Here is an 18,015-nt window from a genome sequence, read left to right as displayed (position 1 = left end):
TTGTTTCTATTGCCTATTATTTTCGAGTTGCTCACGTGAGTATGAACACTAAGAACAATATGTAGACATATAGGTTTTTGCTTATGTATGTTTGTGTGCATGTCGCCAGCATACCATCCCTTTGCTCCATGTAGAGTAGAGTATGAGGTACTTTCGTCATGGCAGTGAAGCTGAGCTTGGTCGAGCTATATAAAGGCACATATAACTGAAGAGTGTAAGTTTCCCCGTTGATCTCTGTATATGTCGCGTTATCTCAGCTCCGTAGTCCAGGTCATTCTCCTACTCCCTCTCGTCTCTCACCTTTTCTATTTCTATTTCGACTTGAGTACACTCTACCCTCTATTCTCTACGTTCATACTCTCTTTCAGCTCGTCTACTCTTCTTTCTGTCTCAATCCTCCAAGTTATATGCCTCGTTGTGGCACGAACTATTCCTATTGCCTTTTTCTTCTGAGCTACAGAGTTGGATAAAAGGTGAAAAAGCTAAAAGACAGAATCGTGTTGAAATACTGCTCAGAATGAAAAGAAGCTTGGGTGCCATCATTTCGAAGGTTACGACCGGTATCATCATGTTTTCTTTAGAAGTATCTGATTTCGTCGGATAAAATTCTCACGTTCACCAAGAAATCTTTTCGTCATTTGATGATGTGATTGAATTAACTTGTCATAGTATACTATATCACTATGCAATGAGAAGAATAATTGAGTAGATAATCAACACAAAAGATCGGAGTCAATGTAGCAAACAACATATTCTAAAATTTACGAGGCAATGTTATAAAAGGTAAAGACAAAGTTACTCAACATCATCGTATTTTCTAGTCTATTCACGAATCTGTCTATTCACAAAATGTTACTAATTAATTCAGTAAAGAATTTCAGTAAATGAAGAAAATCTACATTGAAGGGCTTTCACATAGAATTAGAACAAAAGAGAATAACTTCCTTGTCATTTTATTGTAAAAATTTCTATGCAAAATAATATATATGTATATATTCTTTGTGTGCTTATTATAAACTAGATGGTACAGAATTTCAAAGTAAAAAAATATTCAAAGCATTTTTGGAATATTAGAAACAATTTATAATTCGAATGGGCGACATATTTTCAGAAAAATGTAAAAAATTTTGAAATATTTTTCGTTTTTTGAATTTTTTTTTTTAATTTGAGATCAATCATTTGATTTTTATACGAGTATTTTTTCTCTTCTAAGAATTGAACAATGTAATTTAAGCAAAAAAACGTCATTATTTTAAAACAAAATGATATTTTTTATCCGAAATTTTCTATTTTTATACTCTTTTTAAGACAAAAAGTAATAAAAATCTTCGTACTTTTCTATTGCGGAATGTGAATACCGAAAATGAGGAAACTTTAAGAGAAACTGTTCAATTCTGAACTCCCCAAATTTAACCAATGTGATGTCGGTTGCCTTGAATACCATAGAATTGGAAAAGAAAGAAAATGAGAAACCTAGCACATTCCTATTTGCTTCCAGCAATGAAAAAGGAGTAAAAGATTGTCGTCTATGAAATTTGACGTAAATGTTTACGTGAATAATAATAATAATTGTGATAAAAAATACAAGATTCTCAACAAATATTTGGAAAGATAACAAAAGCTTATGAGGGGTTAAAAATAGATGGTAATAATCAACATGAAATGCATAAAGCATCCTTTGGATCGATTCAATACACCTGAGGTGAATGTAAATTCTGGAAGGTCAATCATCTCTTCAAGTTTAACTCACGGTGGCCATATATTCAGGTGTGTGAGGGTTACTGTAAGACGATACATTATTAGACATGAATGCATGAACGTATATTACACTAGTTATATGGTATTCCATTGTCTTGACTCAAGGGGGAACCCGAATCTCTCGCTTGCTTGTCTTCCCTTTGGTGCTCGTGATAACGTGACGGTACGCATCGTAATCTCGAGAAACTCCCCAGAGACAGTATCACAGATGTGAACCGAGACGAGTGGAATTATTTGGGCTTATGGTTGATGAATTGACAAATGATATTAATTAATTTACTTTATGTCGCTTAGCTTCTAACATAATTTCCTGATTACTACATCAATCTAGGGTGCAAATGATAGAAAATACATTTGTTGATGATTCAAAATGTGTACTATAGGAATTTTCTTATTATATTGATAGACATTTTGAATTAATTGAAGAATAAGGATACGAGTGAATATATTTTCTAGATAGCTAATCTTGAGCTAAGTGAAAACGGACATTGTGGTTCACCATGTGCGCCGCCGGGGCTGGCGTTCGGGAAATTAATTTTGAGGCAAGTACGGGATTTGTGGACCTCGCCCGACCTTTTGTCGTGGGTAAAAGAGAAAAGTACGATTACCAGACGGTGGTGAAAAGTAGAAAGAGAAAAACTAGTGAGAGAGAAAAAATCAACTAGCGGATGTGAAAATCCGTAGAACATTCGAACGTTCAATCGATTGTGAAAAATCTGAATAACTCCAAGTCAAGAGAGCAAGAAATCCAAAAAAAAAGTCACTTGGATAAATCGATATACGTGGCTTCGCGAGGGTTTCGCGATTGACATTGAATTATTCTTCACTGCTGACACGATTTTCCGTGCTTCTCTTGTCGGCCGAGCAACTTTTTCATCGTAATGGGGTAACATTATACGTTTCCTTTCCTCTTTCATTCTTCCATGCAATAAAACTTGCTCTGGAAATGAGACTGAAGAGAGTGGAAGCTTGTTCAGAGATTCTTCTCTAACGCCATTTTACAATTTTATCGATGTTTCCTCCCCTCTCAACCCTTAATCTTTTCTTTCCTTGTTTCTGTAGGTCTGTAGCACATCGATCTTCCGTGGACTTTGATAAATTGTCGAGACAGAATAATATTAAGAACACTAGAGTGGTGTAAAACTTTAATTACCGATAAATGAAGTTAATATTAAATCAATAATTCGTTCGTTCAACAAGAGGTTCATTCGAAACTTTGCCATCATTTTACTACTGATTGTTACTAGAGACAACTGCAATGTCAATTGTCAGTTACTATTCTGTTACACTCACTGGTTTTACTGTTTTGTCGAATACAACCACGTTACGTATTCCAACCCTTTCTGTATGTCATTCTCTGGGTCGTCGTCGTGGTATTCACTCGTATAAATAGAGAACTCGTGTAACGGAATCTCACACGATCACGGCGTTTTGTTGGCGCCGAGTTCGGGTGATTCGTTTCATTGAATTCCAATAAATACCACCGTAACGCAATAATTCCCAAGCCATAGAAGAAGCCAATAAATTCTTTTGGAGTCTTCAAACACACTGCTCTTGTATGACAGTTTTAACTGCTTTTTCAGTTATATTGAACTTTTACAGTCGCACCCACATCATGAAAATGTGATATTTAATAGTTTCGCACTTTCACAATATAAATTGGTTCTCTGAGATTTTTATAAGTGCTAAATTCACTACTTTTTTTTATTCGTAACAGCTTTTAATGATTTATTAAATAATTATAGTTGATATTTTTATGGCAATCTCTTTTTAAAAAAAATTCCATTTTTAAAGCAGTTGTAATATAATATTATTAAATTACATTAACTGATATAATCAAATGAAACTTTCCTAGTAAAAATATTAATAATTGTTGAGTAATTAATTTTTTTTAAAGTGAGAAATGCACTTGTTACTCATTACTATATTTTATAAACTGTAAACTGAATTAAAATTTTGGGATTTATTAAAGACTATCAAATTGGTATTTATCAACACTATCGACATTTTCTGAAGTGTAATGTGGCATAGATAATGCATGTTACATGAACATGTCAGATTTAAGTTCATCGTGTGAGGATTAATTGGAAATTCTGCTCGTGGCATGGATCAGAAGATTACTCGAAGATAAATGATAGCAATACGTAAACGACACGATAATCATTATAGTTTTTAATATAGTGTATCCAACAACTATTACTCAATATTATTATTATAAACTCATTTTTTGTTATTTTTTATAAATCTTTTAATTAATTTTATTGGTTTTATCATGAGTTTGTATTTATTTTTTTTTGTTACAAAACAATGTCGATGAAAACATCTGTACTCGAGTTTTCGAATATTAATTTTAGATTTTTATTTTTAGATATAGATTTTTTCATTGTATTCAGCATCGATATAGTTCACTATTCTATAGAGAACCGAAGTGCAATATACCCTTTTGTACTTAGAGCGACATTGTAACATCGTTCCATTCGACACCTATATAGTGTCAGCTAGAACATAGGACCTTGTTGATCTTCCATCACACCATATAATTTTGGAATTACATACTCGGGTAATATAGTTATCGCTATTATTTTATTTTTCTTTTACTGCTAAATCTATAATCAAATTTGTCTTTTTAGTAATGTTAACATATTTGAATTAGAACTGTTAAAAAGTGTTTGTGAACAAATATCTCCTGCGAAATTTTCCGCACTAAAGTGATAAAATTTTTCAACATTTATTAATTTTTTTAAATTTGAATTTCAGAGTTCTGAAAAATCATATCATATTTTAACCTCCTGGTATCCGTTTTTTTCCAGTGAATTATAGATCGAGGTCAAATTGATAATCAAACTTTTTTAGTCATCATGATTCAACAAAAATGGAAAGAATAAAACTGTAGATGAAATTCTTTTTAGGTTTTTTTGCTATCTCATAGCCAAATTTGAATGTTTTGTTCGTAAAAATTTTGTTAAAGGCAAAAAAATATCTTGTTTCAGCTCATCTGTGAGAAATGAAAACTGACTTACGTCGGACTAGTTGGAATAATCATAAAAAGAAAAGAATCAATGGGTATGACTGTCGATTTTTATTTGCAAGACATGCAAAATCCGTTTGCCATTGTGAGAAAGATCTTTTTGCCATGTATGTATATAAAATATACATATCTATATATTGAGGCTTTCAATATTCCACTTTTGTTGAACAGAAAGATTTGACGTAGACATTGCTATGTAAGATATTGATTCTTATCGCCCATTCGATTCTTTTTATATTATAGCGATATTACTAGAACAGCGGTTGCATTATTCATAGCTATTCGAAGAGCAATGAAACGATGAAAGTCAACATCAATAGACGAAAGATCCTGTCGTCCGAATATTCAAATCGGTTGAATAGACTCGCGAAATTCTTGACTTCGTATTTCATATATGATATAACATACGTATTACCAATTTCACGCTCTATCCATTTTCTTTACAATCATACATTCGAAATATTATTTAAATTCACGCCAATGCATTCTTTATTATTTGTGTGACTTTTTTTAACTTCATTTAATTGGATTATTTGAAAAAACTGACCAAGTTTTCTTACTCTTATGGAAAAATATTCGGCAAGACAATATGAAACAGAAGCGTGGGATGAATAGATAACGGCTTTTGTAACTTGACTTCACGCGTGCGAAGTACATTGCTACAGAAGTAAGGAGTATGAGGGTCCCTAGGTATTGAAACTTTCCGATGCGAATATCCTTAGCTACGTGTACGCGAATTCTCTCGCATTCGGGTGCGAATGCGCTCGCATTACTGTTGTTCCGGGCTAGATATCAACATCCTGTACACCATAGTACACGTGAATACGTGCTGAGACTAAAGCCAAGCTTTTTGCGAGTTAAAAAAAAAATATATTTTATATGTAAGCTGAGTAGTCTGATATTTTCTACTTTTCTATTCGTCACTATACTTGAAGATATCAAGTGTACAAATATTTTATTATTATTATTGTTATTTTTTTTTTTTAATTTTACAAATTTCTCGGAGATGTTGAATTTTTTATCTCTTGTGAGAATTGAAACAAAATGAGAATTTGAGCCAGAGTTGGAAAATATTTTACTACTGGATTCTGCTAGTAATCCGATTCTGTTAAGGATAAAAAGTTTTTTGGAGTTTTGACGGTAGTTTGACAAAAATGTAATCTAAAACAAAGAAGATTGGATAACTAAAGAATGAAGTATAATGCATTCTAAAATAAGAATCTCTTTTCTAAACCATTGCTTTAAATAGAACATGTTACTTAGGTTGTTATTTGTAAACAAAAAGTTGATAGCTCATTCGCTCATGTAATTGATCTATTAAAACTCCATTTCTGCGTGAATTCTCGATAAATTTATTCTAGCATCATCATGAATTTGTTTTTATATGCATTCATTTTCACTGTTCATTTTTTACTCATTATTTCTTTTTTCGCAGACGTGGTGGACCATCACCAAATACAATTTTCTCAAGTATTGAAGGATAATCGGAAAATTGATCAGTTGCTGAGAGTGTAGAAGAACAAACAACCGCAAGTCTGAGGACTTTTCTTTTGACATAAATGGAAAATTTCAAGGGTATTCAATGAGACGACTGGTGGATATAGAGAAGGTAAGTCGAAATGGAAATTACAGAAAATAGAAAGAAGTATTCAAAAGAATTTTGACTCTTTTCTACAAATTCAATCCGACAGTATTTGCACGCGTATTTGATTTTTACGAAGACTCTTTCATTTCGATAGTGGACAAATATCACACGTTGGGAACCGTTTTGTGTCATTTAGCGGCACAAAGTCGATAAAAAAAATATCGATAAGGTAACTATGGAAAATAAAAGTAGAAACGCACAGTGCAATAACTATCACTAGTAATATAACCTGACTATTCATTCGTGTCAAAGCATGACTGAAAATTGAAATAGGCGTGCATCGTTGATTCGTGCGATATTTCAATTAAATTCATATTCGACGTATTATTGAACCGTCGAAGTTTCAAATGTGTCATGTCATTAGATGTCAGTTAGATTGTCAACCAAATGCTTGGAACAGTATCTCATTTCCATTTTATTTAAATTATTTTCATTATTATCCATCGATTATACGCTCTATAAATTGCAATCGTAGGAATCGACTGCTTTCACTTTAACAATTATTGAGAATTATTATTATTATTATTTTTTTTTAGAATAATTGAAAAATACGTCTATTACATTTTATCAATAATACAACACTGTTTTGGGAATTTAATTTTTTGAAAGCTACGTTTAAAATAGAATAAAATATGTGTAAAATCCTTCAAAAAGAATTTATTCATCATTAATAGGAAAGGATAAAAATAGTTTGAAATGTCACATGTTTTTATAGTTGCCTGTAACATTTAAAACGTATTTTTATTTTTTGAGTTGAAATTTTCGTTACTGGAATAAAATTTGTTATTGTGAGTTAATTTTACCAGTACAAAAAATTTTATATCTTGTTTGCGTTTTTCTCTTTGTTAATTATCCTATCGTTTGTATTCTTTACTACCTATTAATTATTTCTATGTAATTAATTATTGTGATATTCGATCAAAACTTTAATACATTATTAAATGTATATTGTTATAAATATTCGAGATGTATCATGTAGCATTATATTGAAATATCCTTCTCTTCGTGTTTTACATTTTTTTATCGATTATTTGCCAATGGTTTTATATTTATTATTAAACAATCGTGTAACTAATTTCGATAAAATTATTAATAAGTAATGTTATATTAGTCACTTTTATATTCCATAGTACAATATTACCTATGTAATGAAAGTATAGTTTTTTTTTTTTTTTATTCGAGTTTTAATATTCATTTGATATATCTATTAAAGTTTTGAAATAGTTTTCATTTCAATATTGGATAACTCGGATATTTTTATATTTTTTAAAAAATTATTTTAAAAACTATTTATTGCTCTTCATTAGCGGGAGTACACTTTTTTTGTATCAATCAGAACATTAATCAATCAACTAATAATCACGGTAGTAAATGAAAGTTTTTTCGTTTGAATTTTGTTACTGTGCAATTTTAAACATGCATATTGATATACTAGACGAATATACATAAGTGTTGAAACTGGGAATGAATATGCATGTGTCTGTGACCTCTTTGTTGCCAATTATCGGTGTGTTTACGTTCAATTATGAACAAATTACGATGCATCGATGCAGAGAGTATGAGAGGAAGGGAAGATTGGGCTGGTGCTTTCACAAAGTGAGTGGTGAACCCATTGGCGATGCGCAGCATTGGAATCAATATCCGCGACACCCTGTGTCACGAGACCACTACATCCATAAACTATGCCACTGTCTATTCTCCTTCCTATGTAGTATATATATACGGATCTCTTGGTATACTGCTATTACAATAATTATTACTATTAGTCATTGTTGATTATTGACGGTGACAGTTAGACGAGAATCTCAAGTTGATTCAGTGGTTCCAATTTCAACCGGAATTCGTTGGTTATTTTTTTTTAGAAGCTATTCTAGTTCCCTTAATTGAATCTACGGATGAGAGAAATTTCTTGCCGAAGGTCGTGTCATTTACCCAAGTAATCGTCGGCGAAATTTCATTTAATCTACTCACCTCAGGGTAATCACCGTCCTTGGTTTGAAAGTCAAATACATAAAAATAAGTCTTGGGCATTGGTTCTTTTTCACTATCAGGAACTGGTGTGATATGAGGATTGTTTGGTTGTCTTGTATGTCGCAGAGTAAAAAGATCTCCAGTTTGTACAAGTGGTGCTACAAACTGAGCGTCACTTAACGCACGAACGCATCCGTCTCTTGTGTTTGATGGATGTTGCATTGTTCTCTCCCACTCGGTATACTCATTCACGATCTGTTGAAACAAAAGTGTGGTTTATCAACGGATGAGAATAAATCAGGGAGTATTAAAAAATATTGTTTACATTGGTTTTAACAACATTGGAGTCTTTTGTTATTTAGAGGCTATCATCATTAAATTTTTCATTGAATTTTCTAATTGAAAAATAATTTATTCGAGTTGAATCAAAAACTGTTAATGGAGCAAAGAATTTAAATGAAAACTGATTCATATATATATATTTGTTAGTTAACGAAAAAATCACCTCATGAATTTTTTTATCACAACTAGTGTAAAATGATCAGATTACAGTTTTCCATGTACACGATTATCTGACACTAAAGTGTCAAATATTGTTATAAGTTGTTTTTTACGGTTTATTTTTATTTTTTTATCCGATCCATTTGTTTTATCCATATCCAAATACACCATTTAGCGGATGTTCAGAGATAACAGTTATGCAGATATTTATGGTATCCAGAGGACTGTGAGTATCAGTCTAGCTAAATATTCGTGATACGTGATCGAGGGCATTTGCTTGTCGATATGACATTATATTTTTTGTTGTCAAAAACGTCTGTGATTAATGCTTCTAGAATAGCCCTCCAAGGATAAATACAATAAACATCTGCACATTTTATAACAGGTAAATAGCACATGTGTTTTTGTTTTATCCACATGATTCGATTGATGTTTGATGTAATTTAAAATTATTTACATACTGTATAAAATATTTCAGTTAGATGAAATGTGTAGGTATTCCTGACATAAGTTCTGATTATTCTATCTCTCCTGTCTCCTTCGAATCCAGTTTGAACATCTCTCTCGCTGAATCTCCATAGTGCTTCACTTGTTGTTACGCCAAACAATAGATCATACTTGTTGTTACTTGTAATTGGAGTTCCAGGATCGTTTCTCTTTGGGAGTTGTCTAGAAACATAAACATAAATTCTATCCAATTTTGTATACATGTAGACTCAATAAATTAACGAGATAATCATTTTTGAGAATAGTAATGGAACATCGAGTTCTTATGAATAAATTTAAACTGAAAATAAGAGAAATATAAGATATAGAAGAGTTTTTTTTTCTTACCCAGATCCTTGAAATTCTGGACCCAGATAGGAAAGTAAATCTTTGTAAAAGTCTGGCTTTATCACGACACCGTCGACACTGGGTCCAAAGGCGCTTAGAAAAGTCGGAGGTTGAACGTCCGCTGACATTAACTTTTCCAAGCTGGTATCTCGAAGGCAATCTACGATTAACTCATGCTCCTTTAGAAGATCCGCTGGTACTGTGCAATTGACTGCTTTTGCAAGTTTTACAGCGTACGTAACTGGATCTTCAACAACTGCCCAGGATGATAAAGCACTGCCGGAAAGTAGAATAGCCCTCTTAAAAAGACCTGGAAATAAAATATTTAACAGTTAGTATTTTTATTACACCAACAAATCGTTTGAGGTACTCAGAAAATTAGCTAAATGCCTGCATAAATTTTTTCCATCGTCTACATTATTTCACTAAAGATTCCCCCGATTATTTGTGTTCCTTAGGAAATTTATTTCCTCTATTCAACCACGCTTTAGTCACTTAAAGTTATCCATCGCTTATTTCTTCCAAGAGATCGTTTGGAATCTTTTCATGTATTTACTACACTAGTGTACTCCTTATTTTCTTATTTATCTTCCATACAGTGCATTAGTAAAACAATATTATCAATGAGCTAGTTTTATTCAATAAGTTTTTCGAAAGAGTAGTGCAACTACTCGAGAACTTGAAAACTCATTTCAAATTGATGATGCAGAGAATGATTTATTTACCTCAAGTAGTTCACAAATTCATTATTATGATTGGAGTTTACATCAAGTTCACTTTAAAAATTCTTTCGTTACTCTTTCTTCTGCTCTTTCGACTTGTGCTACATTATCTCCACAAATTTTCAAGACTCAAATAGTAACAGAAACTTTCATTGGTACTTAATGAATAATAGTAACTTTACTTTACAATTAAATCATATTTACTGAAATTCAATTTTACAAAATTTACTTGGTAAATAGTTATCAGTATTTTATCTAAATTTGAATTTTACATAAATATATTTTTAAATTGTTATTTGTAGATTCGACTAATAATTCATTCATTTACTTAAATAAAATTTTTATTTATTTAAAAATTAATTAAATTAGTTGGAAGAAATATTTATTTAGTGAAATGCATCAACTGCCACATCTAAAAACTCCATTGTGTTTTGTGGAGAAATGACGTGGTTGTTTTCTCAGTGTAAAATCCGTTGAAAATTCTCAACAATTTCTGGGATGCCATACCTATCCGGCTGCCGGAATTCATCCTAATTAGGGAATGTTAGAACAACCACAAGACGACTTTCCCACTCGTCTTCTGAAGTTTACAAGAGGCCAACTGCTTACAAAACGCATGCTCAGACAAGCTTTACTATTTCTCTAGAGCTTGGTATGTTGAATACATTTCTGTAGGATTTACATTCTAGCTCTATTCAAATTTTTTTTCATTAGTAAACAATTTAACGTGAATCATTTTTTCTAAATTACAAATAATCTATTAAAGTAGAAACATACTAGAGAAAATTTTATGTTATTGATACAAGTATGCGTTTAAATTTTACATACAAGTATCATTTTTATTTCATTCTTGTCTATATCAGTATCGAAAAAGAAAATTGGAATATCTCTATCGAAACATGTGGATATCAGAACCTGGATGAAGATCGTTTCCTACTGATTTTGGCTAAGATCCAAGAATACAGGGGTAACCGATAAGACACTGTAAGATCATGGAAATAAATCCTAGAGCGTATGCATGATCACATGGACGTTACAGAAAATAATTTTTTTATAGGTTTAAAAAAAAGTCATTCTTTATCGATTCTCGTTGATATTCACCAAGTTAATGTATTATTAAATGTGTGCAATGAGTAGCTGCTTATTGATTAAAACCAGAATGACAATATATATTTTCATAAAGATAAGTAAAAAACTCTTGAAGAAAAAATTAACTACCTAATATTGAATCTAGATTGACATAATAATCCAAAGGTCTGGAGGTTGGCACGTGTCCAGAGCACGCGTGTCTATGCTGACATGAAAGAAAGTATTTTCCGATAGGGTTCGTAATGGCAGAGTGCAGTGAAATCGAGTAAGGATGAAAAGACATGTTCATCTTTGATGTGGTGAAGCGTGTATAAAATACAGGAACATTAAGGAAACACGTTGCATAGAAGCATGAGAGCAGAAACACTCACGCACATAATATCTCGATAGACGTGAGAAGATACGTGATATGAACATCTTAGATAACATGATCGCGAGTTGCTATACTTGTGCAACTATTAACTACATATGGATTACATGCTACGGTCAATATCAAGATGGTGGTAAGTGGAGTGATAATGCCAAGTTTAAAGATATAAAAGTAGATATCTAATATCTTCAGCAATGTGTTACCAAAACTCAAATAAAACTCTTGACGGTCTTGTTCCCTTTCGCCAAAGACGCGACCGCCTGTAGCACATGTTTCCTTGGAATATTACGAATTTTAGTCGATTTCTGGATGGCTTGAACGGAGGATCCTTAGTCACTCGACATGAAAGAGCATGGAAATAGACTGAAAAGCAGAGGAGAGTTAATCTAACGTATAATCCGGTGTCTTCTATACACAGGATCCTGAAAGTTGCTGTGAATGTAGTTTCTAGTTGAATATGAAGCGAAAAGGGTGAAAAGGAAGCAAGAGAAGGGGTACATTTGCAAGCAACATAGTCGCACGTGTTAATTTCAAAACTCAAGCAAGAATCAAGCCACTTGAGAGCAATTGTGGAAATTTCATATTCGTACCTCTGTCATCCTCAAAATGCTTCTTTTAATTTATTTGAGGATTAATATATAGATTATAAGCTTACCAGGAATTACAGTGGGGCTGATGGCGAGAAAATTGACACACGCAGCTCCAGTACCGTGACCCATAAGCGTTACGTTGCCAGGATCACCGCCAAAGAGGGCAATGTTCTCTTGGACCCAGTGGAGCGCAGCTAGCTGATCCATAAGACCGTAATTTGCTACTCGTGCTTTAGTGTGTGGTGAAATGTTGGCATTGAGAAAACCCAGAACACCAAGCCGGTAGTTGATCGTTACGACTACTTGGTCAGTATAGCTTGCAAGGACGCTACCGTCGTATGGATTTCCGCTTCCCCAATCGTAGCTCTCACCGTGGATATACAGAAGCACCGGATGTCTCTTGCCACCGTCCGATGCTCCTAAAACAAGAAACAAAATCTTCAAACGGGTGTGTCATTCTATTGTTGTACTGTACGATCTACCTTTATTGATATCACAACATGTTATCGATCGCTTTCCGTTTATCGTAAAGATAGAAAAGTAGGAAACAAACACGAGAATGAAATATAAAAGAGAATGATGAAAAATTTATGATATTTTTTATATTTATTACTTATTTTGCTATTTATGGGGTGTAGTTTACACAAAAGAAGGCCATTCTTTATTGAGAAAGATACAACCGTTCCAATAAATTTTTTCTTGATCAAAACAATTTTAAATTCTGAAATTTGATAAATATTTATTTATGCTAAGCAGATAAAAAATTTTGAAATTGATTAAAATATCTCATTTTCTTTATGAATGGATTTTATTTTTAAATTTGTAGCAAAAAAGTATCTTTGCAGTAGATAATTATTATAAAAGCAGTCGGTGAATTTAGAATTATAAACTATAACATAGCGTAAATAAATGAATTGAAAATTCACAAAAGTCAACAAAAACAATGTATCCAACTTTCAAAAGTTTCTTATTAATTATTTTTCTTTGACTTTTAGCTTGTTTGTTTCGTCTGAATTTTTATTTTATTTTTATTAAGTTATTATTATAAATACTAACGGTAGCGATATTCATAACTAAGATAAAAAAATTTCATTTCAACATGATATATTTTTTCATTCCAGTTATTTATCATTTCAAATAAAACTTGGAGTATTTGCATCCAAAACAATTCAGAAATAATATTTGTATAGATATTGAAATATTTCATCCAAATAATAAATACTTGAAACAAAAAAATATTCCACATGAAAACAAAATTTCTTTCTCAATTATGTTATTGAAAAATTGATTGAATTTATCTATTGGGTATATAGTAATTAACGGTGCGAAAAGTAAAAGCAAAGTTTCACTTTCATTGGTATTCAATCAATATTGGTAGGCTAGTGAGTAGTCGTTGCCACGACTCTAGGTTTTTCAACCCCTATTGGCATCGTTAGATATAAAGTGAACGCTTGAAGCGGATGGGAGAATATATACAAGAGTGAAAGCAGCTGAACGCAGAGACCTTTATCGAAACAAAGGGCTTATGTTGACCGTACGTCTAGCCCTATAGAAACCTTACTGTTGCCTAAGGAGAAGCTAAAGTGGTTTTAGTTTGTCAAAGACTATCTATTTCCTTCTTTCTTGCTGCTGAATAGCGTGGAACGAAAAAAATTGGAGCAGAAAATAACGGAAATATTGAGGGATTGAATCAATATTTTAGTTTTGCTTAAGAAAGATTTGTGTAAACAAACATACTTTGTTATCATTCAGTTTATAACGATGGGTAATCAATAAAGTAATAGTTCATAAATGATAAAGCAACGGCAACAATGATGATGATGATGACAATGATGATTTGAAGGTAAATAACTAGAATGAAAGCTGAGAAAACATCAATTAGAAGCAACACTAGATATCTCTTGAACGTGATGAAACTGATAAAACAATGGTGACAGACGAAATGTGAGCTTGATTAATGATAACATGTTTGAAAAAAGTAAGCGAGGACGAGGAAGAAAAAAAGCAATGATGCACCTCGTTGGTTCTCGGCGGGTTGGGGTTATGAAATCTTGTGATGGATGGGTAAAACGGTTAATCGATCAATGTTCTTCATGTTCATCCAATTTATAGTGGAAAACATTTGTACTCGAATTAACTATATGTGTCAACGTGATTATGATGCTGGTAATGTGAGTGCCACCAGTAATGTAAGATAACAGTGAAATGAAAACTGGCATTATTGAAATCTGACACGAATAGCATTACATTAACTGCCGAGTTGGTCATTAAAATGATAGTTTAACCTGTGTTTGTTGGTAAGAATGTAAACATGTGATATAATAGAATGGTATGAATGAATTTGTTAAATAATGAACAATGTTTAGTCTTTTCCATTTATGAGATGTAATTAATAATATTGTATTGATAATATTATCAATTCAAGTCTTGCACAAACTAATTAATGATAGATAATTGAATTACTGAAACAATTGTAATTAGTACACAATTTAGATATTATCTTGATAAATAGAATAATATATGATATTGATTCGGTAATAAAAGATGGTTTTCCAATAAATTCGGTGGTAAAAGTTAAAAGCTTAGTGGCAACTCACAGAATGCCCAGATAGAATATTTTAAAGTCTTGATAAAAAAGTTAGAGAGAAGAAAGCACCACAAGTTCTTTCCACCCTTGCAACTTTACGTTCGTGAGTAATTCGAGCAAAAATAGCACATCTTTACAGCTTTCCCTCTCAGTAGCCAGCGAGTTTACGGTGACTCATCTTTTGCGTGGAAAGTTTTACCTTCAAAGCATTATTTCGTCATTTTTAACTATACGGACGCGTGAAAAAAAGAAAAGTGCAGAATAAGAGAAGAAAAGTTAGATGAAGCGAATGTTTATGCTTTTCTCCTCGGGCTTTATTCCTCTTTCTTGCTTTTTGAACTCATATATTTTTTTTTTTGTAGTTCATTGGACTACCTTGATATTTTGTTGAATCAGACCTACTCTTGTATATAAGGAGACGTCTCGTAGCCGTGATACTATCTTAAAAAAGAGAGAAGGATAGAACTTGAGGCCATTTTATGATTCAATGTCAGACTTTTTGTGCTTTATCTATGTTTATTTTCAAGATCAAGCAAGGAACAAAAAACTGGGTATTAGAGATTAACGTAAAGTCATTATTATAATGTCTGTTTCTTTCAATTTGATCTACAAATTAATATTGGAATTTTTAAAATCAATTTTTACAGTGTTACAACAAGTTGGTAACTGTGCTTACATATGTATACATGATTTACCTAGTGTATGTTGGTGAAGTGAACAGCATGCACATAAATAAAGCATGTACGAGCTTTATCCTGGTTATATGGATCACGTGCAAATATGTGATTCGCGGATTTTGCACATACAAGGGAGTGTGCATGGAGTAGTCGAAAATGTGTATAGAAGCTTGAGTAATACTTTAATCCTTGAACAATGCAGAACTCTACTTTTGCTCATCAAAAGTACGCCTATGTATGAGTCCGCAAAGTGGTTGTGCAACTATATAAATACATGCTTCACATCTATTTGTATATTACATTGTACTTGGATATTGTATAATATTCCTGATCCTAAAAGTTAACTAACAAAGTAACTTGAGAAGATTATTATAAATAATTATAATGAGTTAAAAAGAAGAAAATTGATAATTGAAAAGATTTTTTGTACTAAAGTAGTAAAAAGTGATGTGATGTCTAAGTTTATTACCAACTAAATGTCGATGAGGCAAATAAAATGGTTCACGTTAAAATTGTTATGAGATTCAGCAGTTTAGTTTAGTTATTGGTTGTCTCTTTATGCGTCTCTATGTCTTCTAGTGTCATTAAAAGCAACGGCAAGATAATTTAAATGAGAATTGCTGATGTCGTTACTCTTGATAGCGTATCTTTTGTACTTACGAGCACATGAAGATGAACTTAAACTTTTTTCTTTTAGTCGATTGAATTGGAGATTTCCTACAAGTCGGATTTAATATTGATTTCTACCACTGGCTGACGCAATTTTGAACCCGATTAAATCCAATCGACGTGATGCTGCACGCGCGAATAATCGATGTGCGAGAGGTAAAAGCATGGATGCTTTTCGAGAACGACGCCAAGTGCATATGCACGAAAGCTTTTGCGTTCTCTGCCACTGAAATATCCATACCAAATCCTGAAGACGTATTGATTCGTTGAAGGTGCTGCTGCATAATGCAGCTCTTGCATGTACGATTCGCTACGAGATCGTAAAACGAAACGCATCAATAAGTATACCAATGCACATCCGCACTGAGTAATGAACTGACTAGTTGAAAGTAAAAAAATGATCATTTCCATAAAGTCACGTATTTATTTACAATTATTATACTGTTCATTTTATCTTGATTTATTTGTTTCTCTTTATACTTGAAGAAAATTTACCGAGAGAAAAGATCCTCAAATTTTTCCTTTCCTCGTGAATTTCTAGAATTTTTTTTATTGCTTCTGAATATACATAGAGGTTTGCTATGCGTATTTTATGGAGATAAAGTGTGGATTTGTGTGGAAACTCTATTTGGATGAAGATCTCTAGAGTTTAACTGTATTGAAATACGATCCAAGCCCCTTATATGTGAAGGTTTATGTATATAGAGGCAAAAAGTTAGATGGTAAATTGCGGTACGATCCTGATTTTGACACAAGTAGATACTCAAATATTATTTGTACATGTAATGTTAACAATTGACAACCAAATGAATCTACCAACTAATGGTAAATTAATTAATTTATTCCTGTACTAAAAAGAGTAATATTCATAATGAAACAAAATATCTAAATACTTCAAAAGCATGTATCTCTTATTATTAAATCGAAAGATGAAGTCTAATTTCCAAGTTTGATAGTGAAATATAAATTTAGTTTGTGGTCAAAATGACTTGAATAAGATTCACTCATTTCTACCACGAAGTATAGCAATATAATTTAGTATATTTCAAATATAAAGTTTCTTAGTATTAGCATAGTAAACATAGATTTACATTACTTTCACCATACTCATTTGAAACGGTAAGGGTTTAAGTATTTATTCACTGAGAAGTAGTCAAACAAAATATACATTTACTCGGCTCTGATACTACTTATTAGTTCTGTTAGACTTCTTAGAATGTCTAATTTCAAATAGTATAAACAGATTTCAAGCTTTTGCCTACAAGAATAAATACACAAAACAAAGATTTATTTTTACTCTTCATTAATTATGCTTTAAACATTTATCTACAACTTTATCATTCATTTATAGGGTTTCTATTGTTAATTTTATCAAAGTAATGTCATTAATATGATAATCTAAAATTTTTGTCAGAATAATTTTGTATGTTATCGTAAATTATTACACATTTGTCAAGTTTGAATTTCATCTATTGGTTGAATAAAATCAGCACATTTACTTATTGTAGAGAAAAGAAATTCCATCAATTTAACTATCAATTGTTCAAGATTAAATTTTAAATGTTTGACCATTT

General features: G+C 31.9%; 1 protein-coding gene across 2 annotated transcripts in view; it reads right to left on the bottom strand.

The window, feature by feature from the left end:
- The window catches only part of LOC118071981 (neuroligin-4, X-linked-like), a 132,122-nt gene that overhangs the window by 28,945 nt on the left and 85,162 nt on the right, over positions 1–18,015 (bottom strand). For both annotated transcript variants that reach the window (XM_035091512.1, XM_035091513.1), the window contains 4 exons: positions 12,574–12,927; positions 9,738–10,047; positions 9,365–9,572; positions 8,403–8,657 (listed from right to left, as the gene is read on the bottom strand). In XM_035091512.1, coding sequence (XP_034947403.1) covers positions 8,403–8,657; positions 9,365–9,572; positions 9,738–10,047; positions 12,574–12,927 — 1,127 coding nt within the window. The remainder of the gene's footprint in view (positions 1–8,402; positions 8,658–9,364; positions 9,573–9,737; positions 10,048–12,573; positions 12,928–18,015) is intronic.

The sequence above is a fragment of the Chelonus insularis genome, unplaced genomic scaffold (genome assembly GCF_013357705.1).
Source record: "Chelonus insularis isolate UGA/USDA-ARS -01 unplaced genomic scaffold, ASM1335770v1 contig_88_pilon, whole genome shotgun sequence".
Lineage (NCBI taxonomy): Eukaryota > Metazoa > Arthropoda > Insecta > Hymenoptera > Braconidae > Chelonus > Chelonus insularis.
Note: the sequence above shows the minus strand (reverse complement) of the source record. Positions and strands in the feature narration are given on the sequence as shown.